General features: G+C 46.6%; 7 protein-coding genes across 7 annotated transcripts, besides 11 other annotated features; all 7 read left to right on the top strand.

Annotated features, from left to right (window-relative positions):
- Nucleotides 1–12787: part of a sequence feature (sequence corresponds to BAC RPCI93-26A24) that runs on past both edges of the window.
- Tb927.7.4780 (hypothetical protein, conserved) lies at nt 489–971 on the top strand (the record flags this gene model as incomplete). The annotated part of the gene is made up of 1 exon (XM_841008.1): nt 489–971. One exon carries the CDS (start codon nt 489–491, stop codon nt 969–971), a length of 483 nt encoding a protein of 160 aa, XP_846101.1.
- On the top strand, nt 1580–2101 carry Tb927.7.4770 (cyclophilin-type peptidyl-prolyl cis-trans isomerase, putative; the record flags this gene model as incomplete). The annotated part of the gene is made up of 1 exon (XM_841007.1): nt 1580–2101. The coding sequence occupies one exon, from the start codon at nt 1580–1582 to the stop codon at nt 2099–2101; it is 522 nt and encodes a 173-aa protein (XP_846100.1).
- Nucleotides 2153–2212: a microsatellite.
- Nucleotides 2419–4038, top strand: Tb927.7.4760 (hypothetical protein, conserved; the record flags this gene model as incomplete). The annotated part of the gene is made up of 1 exon (XM_841006.1): nt 2419–4038. One exon carries the CDS (start codon nt 2419–2421, stop codon nt 4036–4038), a length of 1620 nt encoding a protein of 539 aa, XP_846099.1.
- Tb927.7.4750 (hypothetical protein, conserved) lies at nt 4442–5683 on the top strand (the record flags this gene model as incomplete). The annotated part of the gene is made up of 1 exon (XM_841005.1): nt 4442–5683. The coding sequence occupies one exon, from the start codon at nt 4442–4444 to the stop codon at nt 5681–5683; it is 1242 nt and encodes a 413-aa protein (XP_846098.1).
- Tb927.7.4740 (hypothetical protein, conserved) lies at nt 6399–7394 on the top strand (the record flags this gene model as incomplete). Its single annotated transcript, XM_841004.1, has 1 exon — nt 6399–7394. The coding sequence occupies one exon, from the start codon at nt 6399–6401 to the stop codon at nt 7392–7394; it is 996 nt and encodes a 331-aa protein (XP_846097.1).
- Nucleotides 7447–7488: a sequence feature (A-rich).
- Nucleotides 7738–7771: a microsatellite.
- On the top strand, nt 8140–9432 carry Tb927.7.4730 (pumilio/PUF RNA binding protein 5, putative; the record flags this gene model as incomplete). The annotated part of the gene is made up of 1 exon (XM_841003.1): nt 8140–9432. One exon carries the CDS (start codon nt 8140–8142, stop codon nt 9430–9432), a length of 1293 nt encoding a protein of 430 aa, XP_846096.1.
- Nucleotides 10159–10184: a microsatellite.
- Nucleotides 10295–10315: a sequence feature (AT_rich).
- Nucleotides 10484–10512: a sequence feature (AT_rich).
- Nucleotides 10538–10564: a microsatellite.
- Nucleotides 11057–11119: a microsatellite.
- Nucleotides 11279–11454: a microsatellite.
- Nucleotides 11705–11736: a microsatellite.
- On the top strand, nt 12071–12787 carry Tb927.7.4720 (hypothetical protein; the record flags this gene model as incomplete). The annotated part of the gene is made up of 1 exon (XM_841002.1): nt 12071–12787. The coding sequence occupies one exon, from the start codon at nt 12071–12073 to the stop codon at nt 12785–12787; it is 717 nt and encodes a 238-aa protein (XP_846095.1).

The following is a 12787-nucleotide window of genomic DNA, read 5'->3' as shown; positions in this document are numbered from 1 at the left end:
TGGTTTGGATAGTCTTTTACACACACAAAGCCACGCATATATAAATATATACATATATATGCGTAAATTTGCTCGCAACTCCCACCCCTTACCCAAATTCTTCGTCTATTCCCTTTGTTTTGTTGTCTAACCCTAACCTCTTTTACCCATTCATTTCTTTCGTTTTTAACTGGAAAATTAAATTTGCTTCCTTCCAACTTTTTTACTCTTGTTCAACCCCCGAACTTGCCGTTCACAACTTGCTGAATACACACACACATATATATATATATATTTGCGTGTTTGTGCTGGTGCGGAACCCGAGGATTTGTTTCATTGAAGGAGGAGATTAAGCATCCGTTTTAGAGGAGTGATAGATCGTCCGGAGAGAGAAGGGAAAGAGAGAAGGTCTCAGCTGCACATTTTACCAGCCAAGACGTGGCGGGGGCATAGAGGTGGCGCTGAAGGACAAGTACTTGTATAAGTGACGTGCCAGTAACCAGCAGAAGATGAGTAAGGGAGTTGTGCGGTTCCACGACTCACGGGAGAAGCCGTATGGGGTTTTCAGTCCCCTTTCGCCTCACCCAGTGACCATACATCACACGCAGTTCCCCTCGTTGCATCATTATTTTCTGACGGAGCGGTTTGGAGGTTTACCCGACGCGGCACCATTTCAGTCGGCGGCGTCGGTATGGGAGTTAGACCGCCTTGTGCGCGTTGCAGAGAGGGAGGGTCGGCAGCGGGGCGACTGGGACAGATTAAAAGTAGATGTGATGTTGTTAGGAAACTACATGAAGTTCAAACAAAATGAAAACGCCCGGGAAATTCTGATGAACACCGGAACCAGGCTGATTGTCGACCACACGGAGGAAGACGATTTTTGGGGAGACGCTGGCGATGGGACGGGACACAATTTACTTGGGGTCATTCTGATGGCAGTGCGTGACCGCTTGCATCGCGAGGCCTCGGCCAGGGCACGTGCAAGGGCTTAGAACAGTGCTCCCACGTTTATTTTTTACCGAGTCTCTGGAATTTGTGTTGAGAAGTGACTTGTTTACTTGCCTGTTATTGCTCATGCCCACGTTGTACGATCCCATTTCTGGGTTCGTCAATAAACCAGACCATCCAAACATATACACGCACACACAGGTTGATGCGGTGTGCTCTTGCTGCTTTCAATGTAGATGTGTCCTCTTCAGTTTAAACCGACGTCATGTCGTACAGGTTGTATTCGATGAAAGTTCCTCCGTTTTTGATGTGGATAAAAAGAAGTTAACGGGAACTTTATCACCATCCATTAGCTCATTGCCATGTGCGGACTCTTCCACGGGCACACGGCCGGTTTTCCCCCTCCCTCGTCTTTGACTTACCCAACGCGCTTCTGTGTCAGTGCCGTTGCTGAACTAACCGTCACTATCACTCTTTCTGCAGTTGTTTTAGCAAACCTCGTCGCACTACTTTAAAAAAAAAAGCGAAGAAAAGAACCTACACAAGGCAAACGAAACCAGTGAAAAGGCACTGACAAATGCTTTTTTTTGACATTTCAGCGAAAACCCCAGCCTTCATGCCAGCTTTGTTGGTGGCAGTGGCTGTCCTCTCCATGGCGGGAGGCGTGAAGGCCTCACCAGAAGTTACAGATAAGGTGTTTTTTGACATCACCATTGGCTCCGAACCTGCCGGCCGTATCGTCATTGGGCTATTCGGCAAGGAAACTCCCCGCACAGTGGAGAACTTTAAACAGCTCGCGACTGGCGTAAATGGCTTCGGCTACAAGGACTCCACTTTCCACCGTGTAATCCGCAATTTCATGATTCAAGGAGGCGATATGACTAACCATGACGGCACCGGCGGCAAATCCATCTATGGTGCGCGCTTTGATGATGAGAACTTCAACGTGAAGCACTTCATTGGTGCCCTGTCCATGGCGAATGCTGGACCAAATACAAACGGCTCGCAATTTTTCATTACAACCGTGGACACACCATGGCTTGACGGTCGCCATGTTGTCTTCGGTAAGGTACTTGAGGGCATGGACGTGGTGAGGAAAGTGGAGGGTGTAAAAACTGGTACTGGGGATAAACCAACATCACCTGTCCGCATTTCCGACTGCGGTGTCTTGTAAGCGAAATGAGGGGCTGTACTTACCCGCTTATTGCAGTCTCGACGTACTACCATATATATACATATATATGTGCGTATGTACATTCTTTATTTGCTTTATTTATATATATATTTGAAAGAAGCGCATACCCCACTTATCACCACTATGGTTGTTACTACCCACTTGCCGCTGCAGGTTCTTTTCAATCCCACGTATTGTGCTGTTATTGTCCTGTATGTCCGTTATCTTACCCCTTTTGCCTGTCACTTTGATTGCCGAAAAAGAGGTCTCAGCAGGACTAGAAGCGGCTCGGAGTTGTGTTCGACTGAATCGATTAGATGCGACTCTCATATGCGGATCAACTTATCGAACTTGACCGGCAGAGGCGCAATATCGTGTACGGACGGGAGACGAAGCGCTTTCACCTGAAAATCATAGCTGCTATCAGTGGAGTGCTCTACGCTACCTTGTATGTGATGGCTTGGCTGTACCCCAGGGGTGTTACACACGTATGGATAGACGACGTGTTAGTCGAAGTTCTGGAGGATTCGATGATAGAGCAAGTGGGTGGAGTTTCGGGTTGTATTTTTGTTGCCTCATTGGTACTGCTTCTCTGCATGTCGTTATTGAAGGAGTCAAGTGACAAGGACCGTCACGGGAAGAAGCACCGGAGCCCTTTCGCTGGTGCGTGCGGCCCCTACCGGAAAGCACCGGGGTTGTCCGTGCCCTTTTCACCCGCAACCGTTCAATCAACGACAACAGCGGGGGCCACAGAAGTACTAACCGAACCTATTGGTGTGAAGGGTCACCACGACCTGGAGGGCGAGTATGCCATACGAACACGTGCCGAACTGGATAAGTTTCTCTCGGCAAAGGAACTACCCAAGAGAATGGAGGGGTCGCTTCCGACGGCACACAATTCTGTTAACGCCACTGGTACCGTTTCGGGTTCCATGGCAACAGCTCCCGCAGCTGCGACCTCCATCAGCGCCCCGCTGGCAGCTGGTGGTGGGTTTGGTTCGGTGTCATCTGAAGGCATTCGCGTGCAGTACGGCAGTGGTGGCGAGAGGGCTTCCGCCGCAGCATCTGCCGATCGACCAGCGGAGACAATGTGGAATGGCTTAGGTATTGTCGACCCCGAGCGTTCCCAAGTGAAGGTGCGCAAGTGGCTGTCGGACCTTTGCCAGACTCTTGTGGAGGAGGTGGACTCAACAAACCGCTGGTTCGTCGAGCGACAGTTGAGGCATTTTGACTGCGGCCACAGCTTGGATGAGACAATTGTTGTGCCTCCTCCTTCATCTGCCCCTAGAGTGGGATTTGGTGTGCCAGCGCAGCCCGTCTCGTCCCCACCATCTGTAAGGAAAATGGATGCCCTCATGGATGAAAGAAACAAAATTGCTACGCAAGGGCAGAATGTGCAGAACATTGACGTAACTATGCACATAGATCAACGACTACAGCTGGAGATGAAACTGGACACTACCGCAACGTTCACACCCTCTTCACCAGCATCTGTTGCTGAGCAGCAAGCACGACGCACCTATGTGGTGGGGCGGATCCGGACATTTGCATCTCAAAAGTCGCTTGCGTCGTACCACCACAACTGTGGGGACATAAGCACATGGCGCGACGATTTCCCAACAGATGCCCACTTACTAACGCACATTCTGCGCACATGTGTACCCGGCTTCACCAACTATGTGAGGTTCCCTCACCAACCGCTCAACGCGCAGCAGCACCTTGCGCTAGTCGTAGGCGATACGGGTGAGCCATACTTTTATGTACGTTACCGCACCGGAGCTGTGGATAAAACTTACCCGACACAACCGGGGCCCAATTCACTGTTTGAGGCGTTGTTGCTCTTCTCTGCTGTGGCGCGCACGCATCATGGAGGTTCGTATGGTGGCATTTGGGGTGTTATGGATTTGTCGCGCTCAGGACTGTTGGACGTTTTGTAGGCAGGGGAGCGGATGATATGAAAAGGAGTGCAGCGGTGGGAGAAGTTGTTTGGTGATGAATTGTATGGGGTAAAGTTGTTGTTAATGCTTATATTTTTCTGCATCCACTCACGTATATGCACGTGCGTATAAACTTTGGGTTGCTGTTCCGCAATGTGACATGAAACTCACCTTATGTCCTCCCTTCTTTTGCCACCTTCCCTGATCCTCGAGCGTTTAGATTTTTTCCCTCAAGTCCCTCTCCTCTTCCCTCCTTTTCTGTTGTCTTGTTGTTGTTGATTATCGTCACTGCAATTTTATTTTGGTGGTGGGGAAGGAAAGAGTGGCAGCACGGAGTGGGGTAGAAAAGGGAGGGAAGTGCAGGAAGTAATATAAAATAGGATATATTACACAATTGCAGGCTATGTACCATTGTAAAACCAGTGATACCATTAACAACCCATATCCCATCAAAGCATTAAGCCTTCATTTATTCGACGCGTACGTTTTTAAGGGCGAAGATACACCCGATTTAGACTTTGTGCTGTGCCATTCCAACTCGACGCCGAACGACTTTGATGGCAGTAGTGCTAATCCCGATCGTAATCGCTTTGCAGACTACTCGTGGTTGGATGCTGGGACAAAACCACAATTCGACATGGAAACCCCGTTAACTGTACGCGTGCAAGGTCTCGTTGAATGGATCCAACGTAGCTACATTAAAAAGTGCACAGGCGAGCTGTCAAGTACATTAGGGAATATCAATAGCAAACTAAGCTTCGATTACGACTCCTACCTGAGCACGATCAGCGGAGCTGACGGTCGGTGTGTTGAGGGTGTAGTCCAAGATTCAATTGATCACACGTGCCTTGCTTTATCCATTCCGCTGCTGCAGGAGAAGAACGAGAAAATCTGTGAAGATTTAGGAGGCATCCTTGAGCTCTACGGAAAGCTTACGGGGTTGGGGGGTGGCAGTGCTCCATCTGTGGCGAAAGTGGAGATATCGTTGCTCATGGTGCTCATGGTGGATCATAGTTCTGTAAATGTAAAAGCACTGAGAGAGGAAGTTGAAATTGAAGCCAAAGGAACGGAAGGATGGGTTGAAATATCCATCGCTGAACTCGTCCGTAGGGTCATTTCTCTGCAAGGCCTACCGCGTCACACCGGGCAGTTTCAAAAAACACTTCAAAGAAGTAGTGTCTGCATGATGGATTTCATTCCTTTCCTAGAGAGCGCGTTGTTGAATTGCCTCTGGGAGCCACTTCACTTCCTCCAGTTGGTGGATCACTTGACATTTTTGTTTGGTTTGCCACTGGATGTGAACATGGGTGTGGATACCACAAGTGCACAAGGCGCTCAGGTTTCGCGAACTGCTACATTTAGTTACGTTTGCGAAGAGCCACAAGCTTCTGCTCTCGTAGTGTTGCGGTACAACAACAGCCGCACGGTGCCGGTCGTTGAAGTAACCGTCACCCAGCAGACGGACCCCGCCAAGAAGGAGAAGACGACTTCGAAACACGTCAAATACCGCGACGACCTGGATCCGAAGTCAAAAAGCAGTTCCATCTCATCGGGGCCTATTGACGTCGCCCTTCTGGGAGAAGCTACCATTGCAGCTTGCACGGAGACGATAGTGAGCCTTATTAAACCCTGCAAGCGAGCATAACTTATCTATTTCCACCAGTTTGTTGACTGAAAATAGTTGAGAGGTTGGGGCGATCAGCGGCATCAACTATTCGTGTATGTCCTTTTTTTTTGAAAAAAAGTCTTTGGTGTGGAAAATAAATGGATGCTGAGGGTCCTTTTCCCCCTTGTTTATTCTTCATCCCGTCTCCCTCCCCTCCAACAACAAAAAAAACAGTGAGGGTAAGGAGTAGGGAGAATCTTACGTTACTGGTTTAAGGCATTTTTCTGTTGTTTACTTGCTCTTGGTTCTTTTTAGTTCCCTTTCTATTTGGCACTTGTGAATCGTTATATGTCCTTATCAGTGGCAAGTCTGCACGACATGTAAAATGCGTCACATAAGTCACACACACACACATATATATATATATGTGCATCCACACTTCTTCTATTCGCTTTGCGTTGCTCCACAAAATCGGTGAGTTTTTGTTTTCATTGTGATTAATCGGTTTTATTTTGTTACCGCTGACGCATTCCTTCTCTTCTGCACCGCTTTATACCCTGCACTCAGCAGGAACCATCTTTTTCAGTCTGTGCACGTAGGTACAAGAAGTTCAACCAAGTGTAACAGAGTAAACCAAGTAATAAACTACAGGAAAAAAAGAAAGGAGTCAGGGGGAGGGAAGCGACTGCGTGTGGGAATCTTTTTGTGTGTGTGTGTGGAGCGGTTGCAACTTAAGAGTTGAATACGAATAACAATGAGTGATGGCGTTCCTCCATTGGCTGAAGCTGATCCAAGGCTGACGATGCAGACAATTGCTGATCAGCAAGGTATTATAAAGACACTTGGGGAGATTATCACCGCACTCAAAACACGCATCGCAAACCTCGAAGGGGCGCTAAACGCAAAGACTGCACGGGATTGTAGCAACACTGGTGGCTCCTCCATCCAGTTGGACAACGAAGCATGCACGAAAGAGGCGAGTTTGGCGCAAGAGGAGAGGATCGAAAAGCTAACGAGTGAGATGGAAGCACTAAAGACAGAGCGCGATGATTTGAAAGAAAAATATACGGATCTGCTCGCGGTCGTTCGAAAATGTACGGAGGAGTTGCAACAAACTCATGCACAATGTGTTAAGCTTCAGTGGGCAGATCACAACTACAGGGCAGCGCGCTCGGCTCTCTGTTTTGTAGAGTCGCGATGTAGAGAGGCGGAACAGCGTGGCCATCGCTTAGAACAGAAGGTGGAAGGCACTTTACCGGAGCGGGAGCGATGGAAGGCCCTGGCGATTTCGCTTGCGAATCGGTTGGACGAGACGTCGAGGAAGAACGCCATGCGGCGCATTAGTGCTATTGACTGCAACGGCAGTTCACAAGTGGATATGTGTGGTCAAGAATACGGCTCCAGCAGCTTCAGGAACACGAACGGAAAGGGAGCCCCGAGTAGCGCAGACCTGGACGTTCATGAATTGTTTGACTTGATTGATGGCAGGCAATGGACCTCGGTTTCCTCCTCGCCGGTGACTGTAACTGTAACTCCACAGGGAATTGGTGGGTTCGCTCTCCCTTCTCCTCTTCAAGGACAGTTACAGAAACCGTCCATGATACGGCAAAAACAGCTATCAGTGGAGGTCGATCACATATGTAATGTGCCGACGTTATGTGCCAATCCCTCAAAAAAGTCACGGTTGCAGGGGAATAATTCGCGGCGGACGCAAAGCTCACAGGGAAATCGGTTTCTCGCCCCCATATAAGGACTGAAGGAGCCGCGCCCGGGCGTCGGAATGTGTATGTTTGAACGGCGGCTTTTTTTTTATTTTTCGTTATGTTTTTTTCTTTTTTATTTTTCCCTCTCACATTGAGCTAACTACGACGATTGTTCAATTTTACTCATTTGTAGCCGTTGCTGCTGTCGTAGTAATTATTTCTCACTCCTAGACACAGTTAACTGAGTTCTCTCTGCTAGCGGCTCTTACATGTACTTGGTGGCGCTAGCAGGGAAAGTAGTCAATACAAAAGCGTGTGTACATAGAGTTTGCTGAAGAAGTGTGTGGGTGTTTGTGCCGAAGGGAGTGAAGTGATTTTCTTCCTTTCCATTTATTCTCACTGTTGTTATTATTGTTATTATTATGAAACTCTCCGTGTACAGGTTGTTTTCGGTCTTGTTGCAGCTCCTCCCTAGTGTTGTGCCAAGCTCCCTCAACCATGCTCTCTTATATCTTTTCCTCCATGTACATCGTAAGTCATTCAATGTTGTTGCACGTGGGAGCCTAAGCATACATGCACCACTTTTTTTTCTTTTTTAAATGTTAAACTTAATGCACAGACAGGTCGTCTTTAGATTACCGGCTGTTGGATGCACTCCTCTTCGTTTGTCAACCCTTTTGATGGTCATTGTTTTCTTCTCTCCCTTGTTTGTTTCTTACTGGCTTTGCGACACACACATATATATATATACATATATAAGTTTATCTGTTGCCTTGTCGGTTGTGGTAGGTAATGCTTCGTAGGGGTGAACGCTTAACAATGATGGCCGTCCCAGCTCTCAACGTTCCACAAAGTAATGTTGCAACGCAAAGCGCGTGTACACACCCCTTTCAAGTCCCCCAACAGTGCCGTTCCGCATGGGAGCTTACGACCTCCGACTCATCACCCAGCTTGTCAGCACAAGGGGCAGCGACACCAAAACCAGCGGTATCAAACACGACAAACGCTGCCGCCTCTGCGGGATGTTATCGAAGTCATCGTTACACACATAACCCATACGCATCTACCGCTCCCCGTAGCGATAATGACGGCGCAGATCCCGTATGTGTTTCCGGCTCCGGCGATGGAAACTGTGAGGCACCTCGTCATGTGTACAACAGTGCCGTACTCGACTCCGGCAATCTGTCCAATGGCCTCGTTGAGAGATTTCGTGCGATTGTTGGGGAGTTGCCTCGTGCCGCCTGCACGTCGGCGGGTCGCAACTTGTTAGTGTCGGTGTTGCGCCTGCATCACGTGGAAATGACGCGAACTGTTGTGGACGAGTTTCGCCCGGTCCTGCCCGCTGTTGCGCTTGATTCGAATGGCTGTCACGTCGTGCGTGCTCTCGTTGAGTTCATTCCCACTGGTTTGATGGCGACGCTCGTCCCACACTTCACTCCAAGTCTCGTGCGAGATCTTGCTGTGAGTTCGCCATACACGCGCCGTGTTCTCCAGAGCGTCTTCGAGCGGCATAAAAGCGATGCCCTCACACCTATTGTTGAAGCCATTGCACAGGACAGCCAACTACTTGCACAACGACAGCAGGGTTGCATAACCATCATCCGGACTATTGAGAACACCCTACCTCACCAGCAGCGGTTTATTATTTCCCGCCTGCTTCCCGCTCTTCCCGCACTCACAATGAATTGTTACGGGAACTACGTCGTGCAGTGTGTGCTGCACCACATGGACCCTGAGGCTGTGACGGTTGTTGTTTGTCATGCCTTTGCTGGCCACTGGGTTGCCCTCTCTTGCAATAAGTTTGCCTCAAACGTTGTGGAGAAGGTTGTACGTGTGCTTGAAGGCCCAGCGCGCCGAGCACTCATTGCCGAAACAGTGTGTGATCCCGTCAACCTCCGCCGCCTCATGAACGATTGCTTCGGTAACTTTGTGCTGCAGGCGATCATTGACTCATCTACAAGTGAAGTGGACTTCCGCACCATATCACAGTGCATCCGACCCCTTCTTCCCACAAGTTCACACGGGCGAAGAATTGAAAGCAAACTGCAGTGTGTCATGGCGCGTGCCGGGGCAGTCGGTGAGTGAGGCACATTTGCATATTTTTTTCTTTTTTTTTTTGTGTGTGTGTGCGTACGTGCGAGGGGATCATTGCGATGACGGTGATGAATGTGTGAGGTTGAGGAAGCGATCGCGAATGAAAGAGTGAAGAAAAAAAAACGAAGCAGTGAAAAGTACGAGAAGTTGAGACAATTAACGGTTGATCATGAAAGGAGCGACGGGACATGTGCCCCTCTTTTCGTGTGAATGCGTGTTAGGGGAAGCCGTAATTGTTTTATACTTTCTCAACAATAGCGATTGGAAGCACTACAAGAATAACAACAAAAGCAATACCGATAGCAGAAGGAAAACGAAGGCAAGCGATAAGACGCCACATTTCCTCTATTGCATAACTCCCTGGCATTTCATATCCCCCGCGGTGCCTCCACTGAGCGAAAATGGGAGAAATGTAAAAGCGTGAAGAACACAATGGTGATTGTGGCATGTGCGGGATGGAGGGGAAAAGGGAAGGGAACAAGCGAAGGGGAATAAAATGATATAAATGAAAAAAAAAGAAATATCCAAATAAATATATTAAACGAGGAAAAAATATATACGAGAAAAAAAATTTAAAGTCACATAACTATATAGAGTATTTATTCACTCCGGCGTATTCTATTTCTTTTTTATTTCGTTTTCCCTTAAGGGAAGAAGTTGTTGTTGTTTTTGTTATTAAAATTATCCGCTTGTTTTGTTTTGTTTTGCTTTAATTTATTTATTTTTATTTTTATTTTTATTTTACCGTTTGTTAGAAATATATATACAAATCGGATGAAGTGCGAAGAGTAGAGAAAATAAAAATATTATGAAAAACGGACGACATGAAACAAAATGTTTGGGTGATGTTTCCTTTTTTTTTTATTTTATTTTTGTTCTCACCGTTTCCGATTCCGTGGTGCCTGCAGTATTAGAACGTTAGAACTGTCGCCCACAATTATTTTATTTTTCGGCATGCCTCAGTTTATTTCTCCTTTTTGTCTCCACGTGCGTGTGTTTGTTTTCCTTTTGTTTTATTTTATACGTACACAATTGCGTTTGCTTTTTATTTTTATATTTATTTATTTATTACTTGTTACAACCTGCCTATGTTTGTTTTATTTGTTTATTTACTTATTTGTTTTGTTTTGTTTTGGAAAGAACTCATGTCATCATTCAACATATAAGGAAGAAGTGTCGAGAAAAGGGTTGAAGAGTCCGAATGACATATTAAATGTTTAAAAATAAAAAATAGAGAAGTAAAACCAAGTGACAAAGAGGAAGAAGAACAAGAAGAGAGAAAGGGAAAGGGAAACGGGGAAAATGTCGCCATGGAGGGAAGCACTAAAAAATGACGGGCTTTGAAGCCGATGAAAGATTGCATCGGCGAAGGGAACTGTAAATAATGTTGATAAATTATAACGTCCGTTATTGTCACAATTGCCACTCTTGTTGCTGTTGGTGTTGAAATAAAATAAATGAATAGATAATTAAAAGCATGAAAAGGGAAGTGGTTGCGATGCGGTGAAATGAAAAAGGAAATATGAAATGAAGTGAAGTGAAGTTGAGAAAAAGAAGAGATGGGAGGTTTCATGTGTGCGCGTATGTCTGTGTAATCACGTTGGCATTACTTTAAATATAAATAAATAAATAAATAAATGTATATATATATATATATATATATATATATATATATATAGTATTTAATTTACTTCTGCGAGCAGTTTGGTTTCATTCCTATGCGCTAGGCGAGCACCTGTACACACAACTAGAAGATGTATATGTTCGCCAAGATTCACGTGAGGTTTGTGTTCATTCTCGTTCCTTTGTCTTTTTTGTAAAGTGAGTACGGACGCTCATATATATATTTATATATATATATATATATATATATTTATTTATTTATTTATTTATATTAATTTATATGATGTGTACTTGCATTAGATACATTATATATGCTACACCATGTTATATATATTATTTATGTGTGTGTATGTTTCTATCTATATATGCATATATATATATATATATACAACGCACATGTGTTTGCATGGGGTTCCTCGTGGGTGTTCATGTTTTATACGTGAACATATAAAATACCTGAAAAGGGGGAAAGGGGGGATTTATATGCGGAAATATATACATATGTGTGTGTAAGTGTGGGTTTCATACTTTTCCCCGTTTACTTCTTTTCCAATGCTTTTCCCTTTCTTTTCTTTTTACTTTTTTCCTTACCCAACTGCCCCGCGCTTCGGTCAGTTGCTTTATTTGTTTAGTTCAAATGTTGTTGTTGTTTTTGTTCTTGCTTTTTTTTTTTGGTTTCCATTCCCACTGTTAATGCTACTGTCATTACTTTTATCGTTGGCCGCAGAGGGGCGTCACACAAGACTAGCGGACCGGAACTTCGCATGTGACAATTTAATCAAATCATCATTTGTGCTTTAACTTGTGGAGGGTGTTCTTCCGTTGTTTCACTGCTTATTTTCTTCCTTGATGTCTCTCGATTTTCTTATGTGCACAGTCTTCTCTCTTTAATTCCTCTTCTCTCCTGCATTATTATTGCTGTTCTGCAGCGGCGTGTGTGTGCGTGCTAGGGTTTGGGGAAGATTCTTGGGTTTGCCGCTGCTTCCGCCTGTTTGCAGCCGCTCTGATGACTGTGCGTGGCGCCTGCCAGTGCAGTTGGGGGACACCAGCACCACCGCTTTTGGTATTTGATAGTGTAGAGGCCGCGCAGGCCGGTGCAACTGCTGCTGCAGCGTCTGCTTCCACCGGTGGCACCGAAGGCACGTGTAATGAAAAGAACGCGAATAGTGCGGATACGAGGGGATCTGGACAGGTGGTTGCGTTGACTGATGGAAAGGCGCCGTGGGTTGAGTTGCGGGAGCAGAGGCGCTTGACGCACATTGCAATCGTGAGTAATGCCAGGGTTGTAGAGTTGCATACGGACGGCTCGGAAGTCCAGACACATGAAGGAGCTAGCGCCGTTGCCAGTGGTGAGGTTGCTGTAACTGCTGTTGTCGGGGGGTTGAGCCGCGACGCGCGCTATTTCCATTTCATCGACTGTTGTGTGGTTCCTGGTGAGCGGGTGCAGTTGAAGTTCTTCGCAAGGAAACCGAAGGACGCGATCCATATCGTCGCAATATGTGTTTCAGGAGTCGAAGAGACGCCACTGCCAGAGCTGACCCCAACTGGTGGGTATTCCGATAACTCTAATTACGGAGCTGGAACCAGCGGTCAAACGGCGGCGCTCGAAACCCGATTGCAAGAGCTTGAGATGATGGTGCGAATGATGGTGGGGACGGTGATGCGACGATTGAATGACGTGGAGGCGCGGGTGGCCGCACTGGAGGAGCGGGCAAACGAGTAA

The sequence above is a fragment of the Trypanosoma brucei genome, chromosome 7 (assembly GCF_000002445.2).
Source record: "Trypanosoma brucei brucei TREU927 chromosome 7, complete sequence".
In the NCBI taxonomy this organism is placed as follows: Eukaryota; Euglenozoa; class Kinetoplastea; order Trypanosomatida; family Trypanosomatidae; genus Trypanosoma; species Trypanosoma brucei.
The sequence above is the reverse complement of the archived record's forward strand: the minus strand, read 5'-3'. Positions and strand labels throughout refer to the sequence as shown.